We start from the raw sequence: 18,612 nt of genomic DNA on the forward strand, positions 1-18,612 counted from the left end.
CCAGTGTGTCTGCAGATACCTCCCTGCGTGTGTATCAAAAAAGGGCAGATGATGAATCAGTTCCAGACCAACCTGAACGAGGGGCATCTCGAGACCATGCCCAGTGTGTGTACATATATAATCTCACCTGAAAAAAATCTGTAAACATTTATAGTAGGGATACCTGTATTACTGTATGCATATACGTTTCTTCAAGAAATGTGAAACATAAAATGATTGCTTTCTCTTTCCCAGATTTGTTGTGCAGACTTTTGTTTCTACCCTTTAGAATGAAGCTGCTGTACGTGGCTTTTAACGTGTTGTCTAGCTTAATTCTAAAGGGGCTTAAAAGACATAGTTCTCACTGAGAAGTAGCTTTCTTAAGAACATGCCTGATGTTGGCTTTGATCCTGTTTGTTAAAGTGACGCTATTGTAGAGATAATCACAGAGGGGGGAAAAAATTGGTACCCTTATCATTTAAGATCATATAGGTTAGTCTTGGTTAATTAGTAACTGGAAAGAAGCTCTCTTAGTTTATCGTAAGAGTAAGGTTTGAAAACCACAAGCTGAAGTGTTAGAAAAACATAAAGACTTAACACTTCCTATTCTAAGGAAAATATTTTACTTGTCCTTAGTTATTTCCTTGGAGTCACTGGAGGGTACAGCCCATCTGAAAACGATAATATTGACTGTTTTGGCATCAGACTTGTCTCAGATGTGCCTGCACGTGAGCAGGCTTGATTTTTGCTTCATATGATAAAGAGTGTTAGGCATGGGAAATGAATGTCACACTGTTAAACAGCTTGTGGAAGCTGTAGTACTTCAGTTTGTTTTGATCTCTGTTTACACTTTTTTCTTTTTTTCTTTCTTTTTTTTTTTCTTTTTTTCCTGCTATAAATCAGCAGCTTTCTTCCTCTACCTATCAACCTACCATGGAACCTCGCGTGCGGTGCCCTCCTTTCCAGTAAAGAGTCTAGACAGCAAATTCCCTGGTAGCGTATGCCATTTCGGATCGTTATGCCTTTTTGCTTTTTTGTGAAGGCTTTTTAGAAACTGCATTACCTCACCCGTCGGCCTGGAGATTGAGCAGCCAGCGCCGCTGATAGGGCTGCGGCACCCCGCGCCGAGCCAATGGAGAACTTCAGCTTCAAACTCTTAATGAGCAAAAGAGCAGCGTCTCATTTAGGGCTCGATAGTTAATGTGGGGGGGAGTTGTTTTAAGTGTTACTTCTGAAAGACAAGCCACTTAACAATTATGTGCCATATTGCTGACCAGTGAAGCTGAACAAATAGCTATTTACATTGACAGATCAGAGGAATGTGTAAGTGCATCGTGGTAACCTACATTTTCTGTGCCAAGAGATTTGCAGCTGACTGCCTGGGTGACTCACTCCTTGGATTAGGAGATGAGGTAATGCTTCAGAGATACAGGGTGATGTCATTCCTTTACCTGAGCTGCATGCCGATGCTAGTTGCTAGTACTTTCAAGGAAAGTCCCTTTGCTGCTTCTGATGTACTAGAGAATGAGCTGCATAACTTGGATAGGAGTCGTTATTATTAATGTTCTCTGGTTAAGCTGCTCTTTTAAAAGATGTCAGCACAAGTGGCCACAAATGCCTTTTGTTACGTGTGTATGTGGGCACCTGCAAGCATGTGCATTTGCATACGTGCCCCATTCTTCAAATAAAGCTATTTTAGTAAAAGATGATCTTTGTGGTAATCGGGTGCAGTCCCTTGTCAGCACCATGTCATGTAATCCCATTTATAGATACATTCATCTTAAAAGAAGGTGATTTTTCTTTTTCCTCTGTTCTGTTTCTGTTGTGAAATGCCACGTTTGTGATGGTTAGTAACTGAAATGTGTAGTTTGCACTTACTCATGGGCAGTTTAACCCCATCTGCTCATACTCTGGCATTATCCTTCAGTGCAATAAGCGCTTTCGGCTGCCTGCATTCCTTTTCCTGATGTGTTCGCTGACAGCAGTTGTGTCGTTCCGCAGCCTTTCTTTCCCAATGTCACTCAGGACGTGCTGTTCACGTAGGTGCCCTCACGGTTGGGAGCACTGACAGGTGATCAGCAGAGATGACCGAAACGGTCTCGTCTGTCCTCCCCAGCTTATGGGGACCGAGGTTTTAACAGATGAGCAGGCAGTGACCCACTGTCAGGGAATTTTGGAAGGCATACAAGCCGTGACCTGATTTGACCCATATCTTGGGAGCATACAAGTGCGTGTTGCTGAGTGAGCTTCATGAGTGTTGGGATTTTGGGTGTGTGGTTCCAAGAAATGACCAGCGTTTCCTTGCTCAGCAGCGATTTCTGGGCGATTCCTGGGCAGTTTGCACCACTGCCTCCCCTCTTCACCACCTGATGGGATGGTCTGCAGCCCTTCGAGCATCTGAAAGGCTGAACTTGCAAGTGGCTGTCTTGCTGCCACTGGCACACATCTAGTTTAACAACGCTATATGAATTTAGCTGACTTATGGCCAGTAGAATTTCTTCAGGATCTGACTTTAAGGTCAGTTGATGGCTGGGTTTGCCAGGCTTCGGCTCTGTGTGCTGAAACACTGGTACAGGAGCTGGTTTGGCTTTTGTACATTTGGAAAGCTGCGTATAAAAAGAGCCTTTGCTGTTCGTTCTTATTTATATATGGAATATCTCGTATTGCATGGGCCTCCAAACTACTTGCAGGTATCTGGACCATCTGCAGGAAGAAACCTTACAGAAGATTTACTAATGCAAAGTAACAGCTGCACAGGCTAAAAGTTGTCATCAAAATTATTATGCATTTCTGAAAGAATACATTACAAAAACATTTTATGATATTAATCTTCTGTGTTGAATATTTTAACAAGATACTCCAACATGGTTACAGATGCAACTTTGGCACTGTCATCTTTTGTCTTTAAAAAGGTGTTTTCCAAAATCTGCATGCTTTTGTTTCTCAAGATCACAAGGCTGTTCTTGAATATGAACGCCTATGTAAACCTTATTTGTTTTGTTTATTTTTCCACTGATTGGATGATTTCTACAGATGACCCCTCCCCACACAAATTTTTGCTTTTTTGCTGGTTTATTTCTGTAAGTGTATCTATAGAGCCATGTGTGTGTATTTTTCCTCCCCAATGGTAGGCCATAATAAACATTCCTTGTGCATCACAGATTTCATGCACTGTCTCTTCCAGGATGTTTGGCCTTTATTGCCATAAGGTAAATATCTGGGAGGGGAAGAACATACCTTATTTTGGTTTGTAAAGAACTTCACAGCTACTCTCAAGGGTTTACTGTTATCATCTCTTCAATTACAAATTGTGCTCCTGAGAGGAGTTTTTATTTTAATTCTCGGTTATCATGAGGCTTTTCAAAGCCAGAAAGCATTGGTGTTGGATTCTTTAGGGATCTTAAATACAGTCACCAGCATTGTTGGGTAACTCGCCTAAATTTTCTCTTTGAATGAGGTGTGTCAAACAGTGTAAGAAGAGGTATTAGTCATGACATGCACTCAGTTCCAAGATCTGTCTTTCCTTCCCTGTTTAGGTGATTCCCAACTTTGCTTAATGCTGTTTGCTCGTCTGTGACCTAGTTAGAGGAATAAAAAGTCTCATGTTAGAGAGAATTTTAATCATGCTAAAGATGTGGTTTCAGATCCTAACAGTGGTTCCAGAAATAATAACCAGAAACCTTCTGGATCTTTTGTATGGCTTCATAATACACATCTGTGCCTTGGAGGCTGATCAGGAATGTTTTGTTTGAAGTGACTAATACATATATGCCCCAAGTAGTCTTTAAATCCTAACATGTAAGGTATCTGAATTTCTTGTAATTATGTTGTAGGATACTGCCCAAATGGACAGAGGTTCTGAAAAAGCATTAAAATCTTCCATGTTAATCCATATCCTCAAAAGCTAAGATTATGTGGATTACAATTTCTCAGTGTTTGTGATGGGCACAGCCACTGTGGCTCCACAGTATTAGTTATGGTCTATCATGCTGATAATGAGTTTCTTAATAAGTCCCTTAGTACTCATTGACAATGACTCATACTTCCGAACTAGGATCTCCTTGAAAATCTCAGTGTAATGGATGAAATGCCATATCCTAGTGAAGATTATTTTTTTTGACGTGTGCTTAAGAAAGTCAGGCAAGTTTTAAAGGAACAATGTACTTCAACATAAGAGATTCGGGGAGGAGAAGTTAGGTTTAACTGTCTGGAAAGGCAAAGATGAAATGTGAGCTCTGACCTCAATGGTAATTGCTCTTTCTGCTTTACACAGTAGTCATTAATCGTAAGCGAGCTCACATACAGCCTGAGCTTTCTTTTAAAACTGAATTCAGTCGTCTGATCTAGAGAGAATGATACCATGTTTAGCAGTAAACTAGCTCTGGAAAAAAAACATCAGTGAAGTAGAACTTTACCTACAAAGCCACCGTCTTGAAACTATCACAAATAATCTTGCACTTTACCCAGTGACTGTCTCTTCAGGAATGCTTCTCCCCATATCATATTTTCTACAGTTTGGATGAATATTAATCTGTCAACTGATTGAGCTTTAAATTGTTTTGCTTAAAGTGGAAGAAGTGTCAGAAGCTGAACTGTTTTTTAACTAAGAATAGTGAAACACAAATTTGATTTGAATGCCTGAAAATTTTCTGTCTTCAGTATGACTTTGAAAAATAAGACTCTGGGATATGAAACCATAAAATAGGACACGGGACTATTATGCGCTGTACTTGCTTATTCAGCATTTCTGTTCCCGTTTGTGATCTGTGTGTTTTGATAAAATTGTGGTTAAATGGTTGCTAACCTTCAATTCAATTATTTTAGGTATTTGGAAATAAGATGATAATCCCTTCCTTGGATGGGGACCTTTTCCAGTGGGATCGGGATCGAGAGAGCATGGAAGCAGTTCCTTTCACAGTTGAATCTCTTCTCGAGTCATCCTACAAATTTGGCGAGGATGTTGTCCTCGTTGGGGGAAAATCTTTAACAACCTATGGGCTGAGCTCATACTCAGGGAAGGTAAGATCCTGAAAAGTTGCCTTGTATATGTGTGTTCCTAGCACTGTCTTGCAAATAGGTTGCTCCTGAATTTTAAAATGCAGTACAGCTCAAGTATACAACTGCACGGCACGAAAGAGGACAATCTGAGCTTCTTGGGCAACAAATGCAGGGGGCTGGAGTGCGGCCAATGGCTGGTGCAATTAGATGGTATGGCTGAGCCCCTCACTGCAGTCTCCTGCCTGTGAGCTCCTGCTGTATCCCCTGTGAGATAGGTGTGAAAGCCAGCACCCTTTGCTAAGCTGATTCAACTTGCTAACCCAACAGAAAACTGTTCACTTTTTGTTGGATTAGTTTTGTGCTGGGTGAGCTGTAGCCAGCTCAGCAAGGGGTGGGGGAGTGTCAGAGCCAGCACAAGGGAAGGGACGGGGGTTTGTGACGAAAGGTGAGGGAGGGGGAAAAAGAGGGATGACCTCTTTCTACCGAGTTGTGAGAGGAGTTCAGCTTTATCACAAACCTCTGCTTGAAGTAGACTTTGCTGTTCAGCTTACTGCATATGAAAGAAGGCTTTAGGCGACACACTTTTTTCACAACTAATTTCAGATTTTCCACAACTAATGAGGGATAGCTTGTTTAAAACGAGGAAAGCATTCAACATACACAAAAGTTTTAAGACTTGCAGCTGTCGTCAGTGAGTTTACTATCTCTTAGAAGTTCTCCTTATGTTTTAAAGTCATATGCAAAAGTTAAGTTGAAAACTACTAGCTATCTGACTAATTCAGAAGGTATTTTTCTTCTGAAATCCATTGGTTAAAAGTTGTATATTTTGAAAAATCACAGAAGGAAAATGGCTAGAAAAAACACAGGAATTAATTGCATTATTCAGAGTCCTAGAATTGACATCCCCCTCACCTTCTTTAACGTCAGATGTCATTAAAAGCTCGTACATACTTTCTGTAGTGAAGAACAGATATTTGCTAAATCGGAAACGTTGGTGCATTTTAAAACAAGTTAAAAAATAGATTCAGTTTAAAAATTTTAAACTTCCAATGTTTGTTTTCCACAAAATCCATTTTTTCATTTTGACCATACATTTTGATGTAGAACACTTCTATGGCATGGTGTAGAGTGATCACCAGTGATAAAGAGTATAGACCCAAAACAAGAGTTCATGAAATCATTTTGATTTCCTCATTGATAGCAGAGGGCACTGTGCACCAACAGACTGCTCCTCCCCCGGTGTTCAGGAAGTGGAAATTTCAGTTTCTGCTTTGATTTCTGACTTATGCTCACAGTAGCAAAGATGCCTTATACAGGAAATTGTGCCTGGCTCTTCATCATTACGAGTTTGAGCAGTCTGCTGTCTTTGGCAGTATGATGTCAATTCAGGCTTCCTGAAATTGTGTTCAGTTCCCTTTTCAAAATACAGTTGCCCATATAATCCAAATTCTGATTGAGACTGAAGCTGTTGCAAAGTCTGTGTGACCGTGAGAGTTAAATAAGGTCTTCTTTCCCCTTTAATAGATGACAAGGCAAATGGGGAAGGCTCTGAGCTATTTTATGTAAGTCAATAATGCTTCATTTGAAGCTAATAGGCTTATGCTGAGACAAATATGTCATGAAAGCACAATTATACTGTGGGTCTTGCAGGAATGTTCTTTTGATGTCCATAGAAATAGTGGGAAAAGAGAGAGCTCACATTTCTTTCTCTTAAAAGTAGAAATATGTGCAAAATACAGTCAAAAGGTAGTCAAAACAGCCCAAATTGTAGACTTACTACAATCTTTTGAAAATTCTATTTCTGAAAAGCCCTTATCTTTTTAAACCAGGCTTTTCAACATCCTTCAAGTAGAGCATCTAAAATCAAGGAGCTCCAAACCGTCTGCAATCCAAAAATGTGTTGCAGAGATTGTTAGCTTTGAATATTGCTGTTGATTACATTTGAAGTTCTTCAGAACTTCGAAGCATGTGTGACTCCCTTGCTTTGTCCCTTAGGTGAAGTACATCTGCTCAGCCATGGGCTGTCGTCGGTGGGATGACGATGAAACAGAACAGGAAGAGACGCTCCTATTACACCGAACACAAAAAACAGTCCGTGCTGTTGGACCACGCAGTGGCAATGAAAAGTAAGTGTAAAAATTGTTCAGAAACAATCCAATAGAGATAAGTTCTTAATATGTAATGCTTTAAGGATCTGACCTTCTTTTTACGCTCGTTAGACTAAGAATTGCAAGAAGGAGTTTAGATTGTTAACCAGAGGAATGCACCAGACTGTTGGCTAGGATCTAACCCCTTTGCTCTTCACTGCATTTGAAAAATGTCTTGAACTTCAGTCTTATATATGATTAGACAGAAAATATGTGGACATATCTATTCCCTCTAAATCAAATGAAAATTACTCTTCTTGTCCTTGCATACCTCAAAAGAGTTTGTCACTGCTCTGCTGCACAAGGCAAGTGTCATTAATGTTTGTTCCAGCTGTTGATTTTTGTACAAAAGGAGGCAGTTTGAGAGTCTTATGACCTACTGATGCACTTTTAAGTTCTTTACCTACTCATGGTAACTGTCACTGTTCTTTTTTTAACCTTGATGTCTTAGCTTTCGTTTTAAGTTGATTTTAAAGTGTTTCCAGTCTTATTTTTTAAAAGTCCCATTCTTAAATCTGCTTACTTTGTTTCATAACGAGGTGGTCTGGTTTTTACTGGTTCAGCGTGTGACTTTCGTAATGCTGTCATGTTGAAGTTTTAATACATCAAGATTTCTATAAAAATACTGATATGCATTCCACAAAACAAAACAAAAAAAAAAACAACAAACAAACAAACCAAAAACCACTTCACAAAGTGAAGGTTTAAAAGGCTGGTTGCCATACACAGATACAGTAACTGCCCAACGTTTTAGTGGAGAACTAGTCATTCCCTGTTCCCCTGCTCCCTCTTCTGTTTGCAGCAGGATTTGACGGGTTGTGCATCTGTAGTGTATAACAGATAACTTAACTAGGACTCAAATAGATTAGCAGATCAGAAGTCTTAAAACAGAGATCTTGGATTCCATGGTTCTTGGAGACTGATATTGACAGGGAAAAGTATTTCATAAGAACACTTTTTTTGCCTTTGTATATCTCTTTCAAAAACATAGCATGACATCTTGTGCACGTAAATCCTCCTGTCTTTGTAGTCAGAGGTGCTTTGCTGGTGGCACAGTATTGCTGCTGTGGAGTTTATAAGATAGCTCTGTATTTTTAATCCAGAGAAAGAAAACCTTTTGATAAATAAACTGAATGTATAAAATACACCAAACTTTTACCATACGGGTGTAAATCCTTTAAGGAGGCAGTTTTAGCTCCTGGTTGATGCCAGACTGGTCATAAGAAGCTTTGGGTACCCAAACATGCTGTTCAAGAAATATCTCCCTCTTCCTTGCTGTCCAAGATACAAAGTTGCCACCTTTCCCCTCTGTATCTTTTCTACACTATTGGGCTGTATCACTGAAATAAGAAAAGAATTATTATTTTTCTTTCTGAAAATAATTTTCAGTTTCTGCCCTAATTTGTTGGTTTACAAAAATTAAAAAGCTTTTGGCTGTGCAAGAGAGGTCTGTGTTCCTTATACAGTCGTCGTCTTCAGTGTTAACCTATGGGACGTGAACAGTCCTGGTTTCACGAAATACCTGACAAAGAGATCCTTTGAAAGGTTGTGTGTGGGATTAGAACAAAAAAAACAGCATTGTCTTTCCCCCAGTTTGAAAAGCCTTATGTTTCAAATTAAATCCTCTTTATTAATGGAGAGAAATACGTCTCATGTAGAATGCCGCTTCCTAAATGCGTTGTACTCATTGCTTTCATCAGCTATGGAACACTTTCATTCCTAAAGAGACTGAGCTGTACTACCTGATGGTTGTTACTTGTCCTCTCCATATGCTAAACCTTTAATGCCATTGGCCCTACTTCACCAGCTGTTTTCTCAACTCACCCGGCATGTTGGACAAGATTTCTCACCTTGTTTGGTTTGTATTCTGGATTAGTACTCCCCCTCCTGGTACAGTTGTGTTCATTGGACAATCTGAGAGTTTACTGTGAAAATATAGGCCAAATATAGATAATTCAGTTTAAGAATCATCTGGATGGAGGATTTGGGACTTCCTTGGAATATATACGTTGTTTCTACAAAGTTTTGCTCTTTTTCTTTAAGGTGGAATTTCAGTGTTGGTCACTTTGAGCTGCGCTATGTCCCAGATATCGAAACTAGAGCAGGATATATTGAGAGCAATTTTAAATCAAATATGAACAAAGAAGAAACAAAAATTATTTCAGATGTGGATGAGCAGGAAGCTATGATGAAAGATACAGTGATAAAGGTCTCAGTAGCTGACTGGAAGGTGATGGCTTTTAACAAACGAGGAGGACATCTGGAGTGGGAATACCAGGTAGGGGAAAAGACAGAATATTAAATGTTACAAAAGTTGAAGTTTTGCAACATCACAGATGATGTCTTTCATCTTGGGTTTCAGGTGCTGTCTTTCTAAAGAAGCACACATCTGCTTGTAACTTTTTTAACTCAAGTTCTGACTTTGAGCTGCTACATCTGTTACAAAAACTAAAACAAGGAATTTAAGCACGTTGTTTAGCATTATTCTTACATAATACCGAGTTAATACGATGCTAATTTTCCAGTTACCTCTCTCTCCTTTAGTTTTGCACTCCAATTGCTTCTGCATGGCTGGTTAAGGATGGCAAAGTAATTCCAATCAGTCTGTTTGATGACACAAGTTACACTGCGAACAATGAAGTATTGGAAGATGAAGAAGATCTTGTGGAAGCTGCCAGAGGGGCCACAGAATCCAGCGTCTATTTGGGTGAGACAGCAACTGCAGCATTTTCTGTCGTAAATGCTATTCTTTTCTCAGTTGAGGTTGTAGTAAAGCAGATCTTTATGTACTGGTAGATTACAATTAAGAGGAGCTATAACATGTCCAGTCTGATATTCTGCATAATGAAGGCTGTTAAATTTAACCCACATTGCTTAAAAAGCCCCCAAATTAAAGCTTCACCAACACATTTCTGCCAGAAAGGCACCCTGACTTAATTTAAAGACTTTCGAAAGGTAGAGATGTGTTCTGATGTCTTCCTAGCCTGCTCTGGTAATCTGTGCTATTGCCATTCAAAGTCAGAGTTCTGTGTACCCATCTTAGAAATTCTGACAATTAGAGAAGGTACAGTATACCTTTGGCTATGGTAGAGTTAATATCTGTGACTGTTTAGCCTAGACAGTGATAGTTAAAAGGTTGGGTTTTTTCTTTTTTCTTTTTTTCCTTTTTCAAAACAAAAACATTTCAAAACCATAAATCTTTTCCATTTTGATTCCCAAATGTTCGCTGCTTTGTAGCTTCAGTACATTGGAGATGATCAAAAGTCTTGAAATTTTTAAAGATAGGTTTATAGCTAACGAGGCAGTCTGCTCAGTAAGCAATAAGCACTATCTCCCTCCATCCCTCTAATTTGTCACGTTAATTTTTTCCTGTACACTGATTACAGTACCTTATCATGAAGAAATTTCAGTTAAGATTTCATGTGACGAAGTTTTCATCCAGCTGTCAGAATTCATTTGATGTGGTTTATGTCAATTTGAAATAGAGTGGCCCCATGTCCTTCTTCCTCTCAGCTGTCTATCTGTCTCTGGGAGGTAAACATGCTTTGGTTTTCAAAGACTTTGTTTGTCTTAGCCTTTTTCTATAAGTCTTTACACCTTGTAGCTTTCCTGTTAGTGGTTACACAGACAAAGAATAACACTAGGAAGAAGCCAGATTGTTCCAGCTTTCCTGGTAATGGCTGTTGAGGAGTAATCTGTACCAGCATTAACAAGGGTAGGATGTCTAAAAGAAGTCTTACCTATGCAAAGCCCAAGCTGCTTTATAGCTCTTCAAAATTGCTGGCATTTTTCTGTAGCACCAGCTTTGCAACAGTGAAAATGACATGTCCTGATCTCTTGCTTTCTAGAACAGAGGAAACATACTACTTGAATTCGTCCAGTCTAGCAATCCGAGTCAGTATCCCAGATTCTCAGAACATAAAGAAATATTTTCGAAAATGTTTTTAACCATATACTTTGACTGGGCAATTTTATTCTGGGGGTGAAGAGAACTCAAGACTAATAAGCTCTCTGGTTTATTACTTAGGTATGTACAGGGGCCAGCTGTATCTTCAGTCATCAGTCAGAATTTCTGAGAAATTCCCAACCAACCCAAACGCTCTGGAATCCAGGAATGATAAGGCAATTATTCCTCTTCCCAAAATCAAATGGAAACCTTTAATCCGTAAGTAACAACTTAGAGTTTCATTTACTGTCTTAGCTCTGAAAAGACAGGACGGCTTTCTGATTTCCCGTATGTTTCAAACTAGTCTAATGTTTCTAGCTGTAAACCAGTTCAGGAACTATCTCTGTGCTTTATTAATTGTTTTGGGTTTTTTCTAATTTGATGTTTAATGTCTGCTTTCTTTTACTATGGATTTGACAGGGTCTTTTTTAGTAATGAAATGTTTGGTCTTCTAAATCAAGTTTTTCAACAGAAAGACAAAGACGTTTTTTGCAGTGATGTGATTATGAGTGAATTGACTTGTCTCAAACTAGTATTTTGGCAAGGGGGAGAGGTGCTAAGTAAATGTTACCTTAAAATACCCTTCTTAATGTTTCATTGCATTAATTTTGGTTCTCATGGTGTGGTCCAAGAGACATTCTCTAAAAGTATGCAATTGGGGTTCTCATTAATACAAGAACAGAATTTTTGTAGCAATTCAGCTCAGAAAATTGTGTCTTTTCTATGCTTAGATTCTCCTTCCAGGACTCCAGTGTTGGTGGGGTCTGATGAGTTCGATAAGTGTCTCAGCAATGACAAGTATTCTCATGAAGAGTACAGTAACGGAGCACTTTCGGTTCTGCAGTATCCATATGGTAGGTGGAAGTTCCAAATTTTGAAGTGTTTCAAATAGCCGGCTTTACCCATTTATTATCTGTGAAATTCAATAAATGGCCATTTCTTTGATCTTAAATATGGGTATTTTTTTAACATTTAATGAACTAGGAAATTATTGCCCAAACTAGGATTTCCAAATTGTCGTGTATGTACAATTAGTGCCACACAAAGCACTTTGGAGTGACAGAAATTCTTACTGCAGAGATATTGTATGTACTACCAATGCTACTGATAGTTGGTCTGAGTGGAAAAAGCTTCTGAATTATTTTTTTCAGAATTTGCTAACGGTGCTAGAGACTCAGCCTGGCAGTATAAAGTTTTCCATACAGAAAATATTCTGGTTTAAAGCTATCAGTGGTCAGGCCTTCTGAAGTGGTAAACTTTGGGAGACCTAGTTGCCATGGAGTCCTGTATCCTTGATTAACTGAACTTACTATACGCCACTTAAAATCATGGGGCATGCAAACAAAAATACCTTGTGTCTATTGAGGAAACCTGTTAATGAGAAGACAAAATTGTTTTGTAGTTACCCATGTGCCCTCTTTTTGTCTTTTATACGCAGATAATGGTTATTACTTACCCTACTACAAGAGAGAAAGAAATAAACGTAGCACTCAGATTACTGTTAGATTTTTTGATGAGACAAATTATAAGAATGTTCGCAAAAAAGATCCTGTTCTTCTTCTTCACTGGTGGAAAGAGATTGTTGGCACCATTATATTTTGCATTGTGGCCACAACTTTTATCGTTCGCAAACTTTTCCATCCCCATCCTTACAGCAGAGTAAGTATTTTTTCTGAATCGTAAAAACAGAAGGTACTATTCTAGCCTTTTCTTTTGGTTTTGAGTTTGCAGTGAGTGGTTATAAGAAGTTAATAACTAATGGGATAATGAAATCAAAAGCCTAAATTTATTGTTTAATCTATCTGTGAAGGCTGTCAGCTGCCATGTACAATTTGCTTAACTGCTTTAGCAAGCAGATTAGAATGCTTCGGCCATATCTGAAGTCTTTGGGGATATTTACACTGAAATTATTTAATGCCATATCTATGGGTACAAACTGGTCTCAAGTATTTAAGGAGTTGAATGTGTGTGTTTGTTTTTGTTCGTGTTTTGGTAACCCTGGTTAGCTGCGGAAGGAATCTGAAACACAGTGTCAGACTGATAGTAAATATGAGCCCACTTGTGGAGATGTTAAAGACAGCGGCTGGAGTGATGCCAAGAACTCTGGATACGTGTCAAGGTGAGCTCAGTTCAACACAACACATACAAGGTTTTTAGTCAGTGTGACAACTAACGCTATCTGGAGGAAAGAGTAGGTGTTGCTTGTTCTTACCTACCCCAGTCCCAGTCCTCTGACTTTGCAGGAGAATGGGCAACTGACACAAAGAACCCTGTCACCCCATTACCAATGCAAGATTGCAGTTTTGATTAGTCTAAGCAATCCCAGAGAGTCTGCAGGATACCTGTGATCAGGAATGTTGCTCTCATATTTGCTGCTGATACGTGAAATGGAAGCTTGATTCTTGAAGGTCTGAATTAGTGTTTATTCCCTCTGTTTCTGTGTTTATGGATTAAAGCAGAGAAAGGCAATTGCAGATGGAAGTACGTGATGTTTTATATACTCTGCAGAATAAGTAGGCTATATTTGGAATGAACCTTTGTTGCTGTTCCGAAGGATTGGTTCAGACAGAAGGGTGTACAGGGGCATGTCATGATACTCTGGAGAAAACGTGACCATTTCCTTTACACTTGTAACTCACTGAAAGCAAGAACTGGAGCATTTAAAAGAAAGATAGTGAGACTTAAGAACAGTGATGTTTCAGAAGGGATGCTTAGAAGGACTAGTTGCAGAAATGGTTATTTGGGGTGAGGTTAAAGGCAAATTATGATTTAGAAAATACTTAGCTGTCACAACCTAGTTTGGGTATAGAAACTTAGGCTACATACTCGTGATGATCCAGTAAGCATGCAACCTGATATTCTGGAAAACTTTACTTTGTCATGTGCATGCATAATGGATCTTGCTGGGTTGTCATAGACACTGAATAAATGCATAATCAGCAACTGTCCATTTCATAACTAGGTAACCATCTGATTGTCTCAGTGGGTGAGCAGGGAAAAAAGGTCAGAAATGCTTCGTCATTCAGCACACTTTATCTGTACAGAAATGTTTCACTCTTAGTCATAAATTATTTCATTTTTTTATCTGTACTAATGCATTTTTCTCCTCTGTCTTCCTTCCATTCTTCTGTCCCTTCCTCACACTTTTCCCAGGTATCTGACAGATTTTGAACCAATTCAGTGTCTGGGTCGTGGAGGTTTTGGAGTAGTTTTTGAAGCCAGAAATAAAGTGGATGACTGCAACTATGCTATCAAAAGGATCCGTTTACCTAACAGGTAATGAATGAATTTGTTGAGATACAGAAGTAGTAATGAATGAATGGTGGGATCCCATCCTACACTGAACCATCTGTTCCTGAACTGATTTCCCAGATATTGCATTAGGATGAATGACATACTTTCAAATGGGGGGGGATGACTTAGTTTTGGCATCAAGAGTTGGCATGTGTAATCACAGCAGAAGGGTGACCTGCTTGGCTAAAATACTTGCATAGCAGAACCCTTGTGAGGATGCTGCGGCTACATGGGAACGCCTTTGATTTCCTTGATGAATAGAGCCTTTGATAACAGGACCGGTTATTTGTAGTGCTGTTAATTTGCTTCTCTCCTTCCTCTCCTTACCTTCCCTACTCCACCTTCTCTTTCTTTTCTCTCTTGCTCACCAGCTTTTCTGACTCCATTTGTCCATTTGTTTAATTTTCTGGTCCCACAACCCCTACCTTTTCTTTCAGTCATAGGTGGTCAAGCCATGCTGCTGAATTACCCTACACAGAGCTTGCAGCAGTTCCTTTTAGTGGGAGATGGGAGACACTGCTTCTGGAAATCTCAAGTTAGAACAGCAACAGGCAGGCCAGTAGAGGGAGGGGGTAAAGCTATGAAATCTAGAATTACTATTTTTTTTAATATGTTAAATAAGTGTGACTATTTAAGATTAAAGGTTTTGTTCAGAAGGTAGCCTAAATTCTTTTCTGAGCATATTCGAACCCATTAAATAAAACCATCTGACTTCATTTGATCTAGTTATGGTCTTACGAAGAGAGATTATTTACTTCAGTAAGATAGCAGTCTACCTGCATTCCTGTCCATAGAACTGGGATAATCTTTATGCAATCTCTTTATGTTGTGCCAATTAAAAAATAAATACTAAGGTATTACTGTCTGTCTTCTTTTGTGTCAGTGTCTTCTACATCCCTGTAGAATGTTGCTGTTTAGTGGTCTCTTTTCTATCCTTGTAAATAGTTCAGAACAAGATAAACCTTTTCTTCTCAGTTTTGGTGCCTGTAATTATTTAAAAAGGGATGACTAAATACTTAGCCATCATGAGCACATACTGCTCCTCCACACTTCTAACCTAAGGAGTTACTCTGAGGAATTTTAGACATATCTGTCTTTTGGTGTGCAGAGCAATACTACTGGCCTGGTTTATACTGGGCTAGCTTTGATTAAATTCCTTTGCAGAAATTTCTGTACTGTGCTGTTCCTTTATGTGATCATGTCTCTGTTGTTCTCACCCCAAATCGTAGGGAGCTGGCTCGTGAAAAGGTGATGCGGGAAGTGAAGGCGTTAGCTAAACTTGAACATCCAGGTATTGTTCGGTATTTCAATGCATGGCTGGAAGCTCCACCTGAGAGATGGCAGGAAAAGATGGATGAACAGTGGTTAAAAGATGAAAGGTAACTTGTGGGGTTTTTTTAACAATTGAATTTGAGATTGTACATTGACAGAACTGGAGAACTGGTAGATGACCCAGGAAGATGGAGAGACTATGTAGGAAAGAGATGGTTATTAATTTAGCCTGTCAACTTTTCAATTGAACAAGGTACCAATATATCACGCTTGTGCATAGTATCTCTCAATTTTGGGGTCCTCTGATGTGTTAAGGTCCTTTCAGCTTAGGAAGCGTCTTGTAGTTCTTAATTTAACTTCTGTAATTGAATCTTTGGGTGGTTGGAAGGTTGGAGCATTGCTACTGTGATTCGATTTTAAACTTGGGCATCTCTGTCCTCTTTGTTCTTTCCACTGCTTTCCTCGTCTTTGTTGTCTTGGTTTAGATGGATCTCATTCAGTACTCCGATGCTTCAGTGAATTTATTTCAGCAGAAATATATGAGGGATAATCAGAGTGACGATTTATAAAGCTTGGTAGAAGTAGGTTAAAAATGGATAATTAGATAAAGGAGTAAGAGGATGTTAAGAGAAGGGAAAAAGTGGGTGTATGTAGCATTTAAAGAATGAAGCCTAATGCAAGACTATTTAGTGGTCTCATAATAACATCTTAACATGCTTAACAATTTTTAGAATATAGTGACCTTTATATTTCAGGCATAATATTAATGTTTCACAGCTGTAATTCTCCCAAGGCACTTTAAATAGTCATTGCAATGCATGTTCTAAAGGATTGATTTTTTTTCAAGCTGAAGATGAGCCTGATTGCACATTGGGAATCCAGGAAGTAAAGCTTGCTAAATTTTCCTTTATCAACACTCTTGTTGTCTTGATGAGAAAACATTATCCTTGCTAAGAAAAACGAATGCTAAATACTGGTTATTAGTGATTCCCGCACTTGGGTAGTCATTTACAGTTATGGTATGACACCATTCTCAGAGGTAGCAGTTGTTAAAACCTGGGCTTCTGAAAATGCATTTCTGGTGAAATGAAGTTCTGTAGTATTGATATCCCAATTTTGTTCTTCTAGCACTGATTGGCCTCTCAGTTCTCCCAGTCCGATGGACATCCCATCATTTAAGATCAGAACAGAGCCATTTTCTACAAAGGAGCACATTGAAGTTATTGCCACCTCATCGGAGAGGGTGATGTCTGTGGGAATACCCTGTGGTCAGTCCGATTCATCCGGAAGCCAGTTTTCTCCTCTGGAATTTTCTGCTACGGACAACAGGGACTTACACCAGTCAGAAGATCCACTATTAAACCTCCAGGACAGTGTCCTTACAGGCTGTGATGTAGAAGACAGTACTATCAACAATAACGAGCTAGGACACTCCTTGGAAATTTGTTCTTCAGCTGTTCCTGTTGTACACCTGAGGGAAGGGACCTCCTCTTCTATTGTGTTTGAGGATTCTGGTTGTGGAAATGCTTCTAGTAAGGAAGATAAAGTTGATGTTTCCCATGATGAGAGTCTTTCTGAGGATAAGGCAAGAAGTCCAAAGGAATCTGATAACAAGAAATCTGCTTCAGGAAGTCCCCTCTCTGTTTCTCCACCAAGGCCAACAAGTTTAAGCCTGGACCTTTCTAAAAATATTGCAGAAAAAGTCAAGCCCACCTCTCCAAAGGTGTATCTTTACATCCAGATGCAGCTCTGCCGGAAAGAGAACCTTAAAGACTGGATGAACAGAAGATGCACGATAGAGGAGAGGGAAAGGACAGAGTGTCTGCAGATATTTCTGCAGATAGCTGAAGCGGTTGACTTTCTGCATAGCAAAGGGTTAATGCACAGGGATCTCAAGGTTTGTATTCATAGGTTCCTGTAGGAACTGTTTTGGGGTTGTTTTTTTTTTATTTGTTTATTGGCATGATCATCACTGAATGCCTGAACTTTCCAAATTCTGGTTGTAACTGGTTATCTCACTGGGTGTGTCCTATAGGCAAACATTTTCTGGTTTAGTACTGTGAGATTATCTTTGGAACTATCATATCTTGAATTATCGGTGCCCAAACTATCATACAGAAGTCTCTCTCTGTGAAATTCCTGAAACACATAGACTGACTCAAATGGCATCACAGTGTAACTGCCCCTCCGCTTCATTACAAACTTGAGCATCAGCAATTCCAAATTTGGCTGCTCCTAATACAGCAGTGTCAAGCTGCTTATCTCAGTGTCAAGTTCTGCTTTAAACAGATCATGAGTGTGTGGATACAGGTAAAATTTTTTTGTGGGGGGGAGTAATACTGCATTGGAGGCAAATCCTGCTGAAATAGTTGACTCTTATCAGTGACCTCAGCATACGTGTTGCAAAAACGGAGTTAGTGTCTGTACAATAATCTGGAGCTGCAGATCTCCAGGAAATAAACATAAATCATTCATTATTGCAATTAAAGTCTTTCTCACAGCAAGACTTCATGTACCTGGCGCAGATCACCTGCATTTGTTTTATGGCATTTTTAATTTAGATTCTTTATACAGGGTTGTTCATTGTTGTGCCGTGTGACAAAAAAAGCTATTTTGGATCCTGTTCTACTGTTTCAAGTGAAGCGGATAATTGGCAGTGTTAGGTTTACAGTTGGACTTCATGATCTTATAGATCTTTTCCAACCTAAATGGTTCTATGATTCTAATTCTGGTATTTTCCTTCTTCTTTCTATAGCAATAGTGCCTAAGAGCAGCAGTGTCGCTCCTGATTAGAGAAAGTAAAAATTAAGTATTGCTGCTCTAGGATCGAAATGTAAACTGCCCCGGATTTAAATTCAGAGTCAGTGCTGACTATCATAATGCAGCTTTCTTAAGGATTCATGATCTTGTTAATGTCTGATAACATCCAGCCAGTTAATACCAGGAAAGGCGTTTTTTACCTCTGGCATTTAACGT

General features: G+C 39.2%; 1 protein-coding gene across 1 annotated transcript in view; it reads left to right on the top strand.

The window, feature by feature from the left end:
• EIF2AK3 (eukaryotic translation initiation factor 2 alpha kinase 3) overlaps positions 1–18,612 on the top strand; it is a 45,472-nt gene that overhangs the window by 18,080 nt on the left and 8,780 nt on the right. The window contains exons 3-13 of the mRNA XM_074587260.1: positions 4,804–4,998; positions 6,973–7,103; positions 9,168–9,402; positions 9,669–9,831; positions 11,152–11,289; positions 11,802–11,924; positions 12,509–12,729; positions 13,077–13,189; positions 14,224–14,346; positions 15,594–15,743; positions 16,765–17,533. Of these exons, the coding sequence (XP_074443361.1) occupies positions 4,804–4,998; positions 6,973–7,103; positions 9,168–9,402; positions 9,669–9,831; positions 11,152–11,289; positions 11,802–11,924; positions 12,509–12,729; positions 13,077–13,189; positions 14,224–14,346; positions 15,594–15,743; positions 16,765–17,533 (2,361 nt within the window). The remainder of the gene's footprint in view (positions 1–4,803; positions 4,999–6,972; positions 7,104–9,167; positions 9,403–9,668; positions 9,832–11,151; positions 11,290–11,801; positions 11,925–12,508; positions 12,730–13,076; positions 13,190–14,223; positions 14,347–15,593; positions 15,744–16,764; positions 17,534–18,612) is intronic.

Source organism: Larus michahellis, chromosome 5 (assembly GCF_964199755.1).
Source record: "Larus michahellis chromosome 5, bLarMic1.1, whole genome shotgun sequence".
In the NCBI taxonomy this organism is placed as follows: Eukaryota; Metazoa; Chordata; class Aves; order Charadriiformes; family Laridae; genus Larus; species Larus michahellis.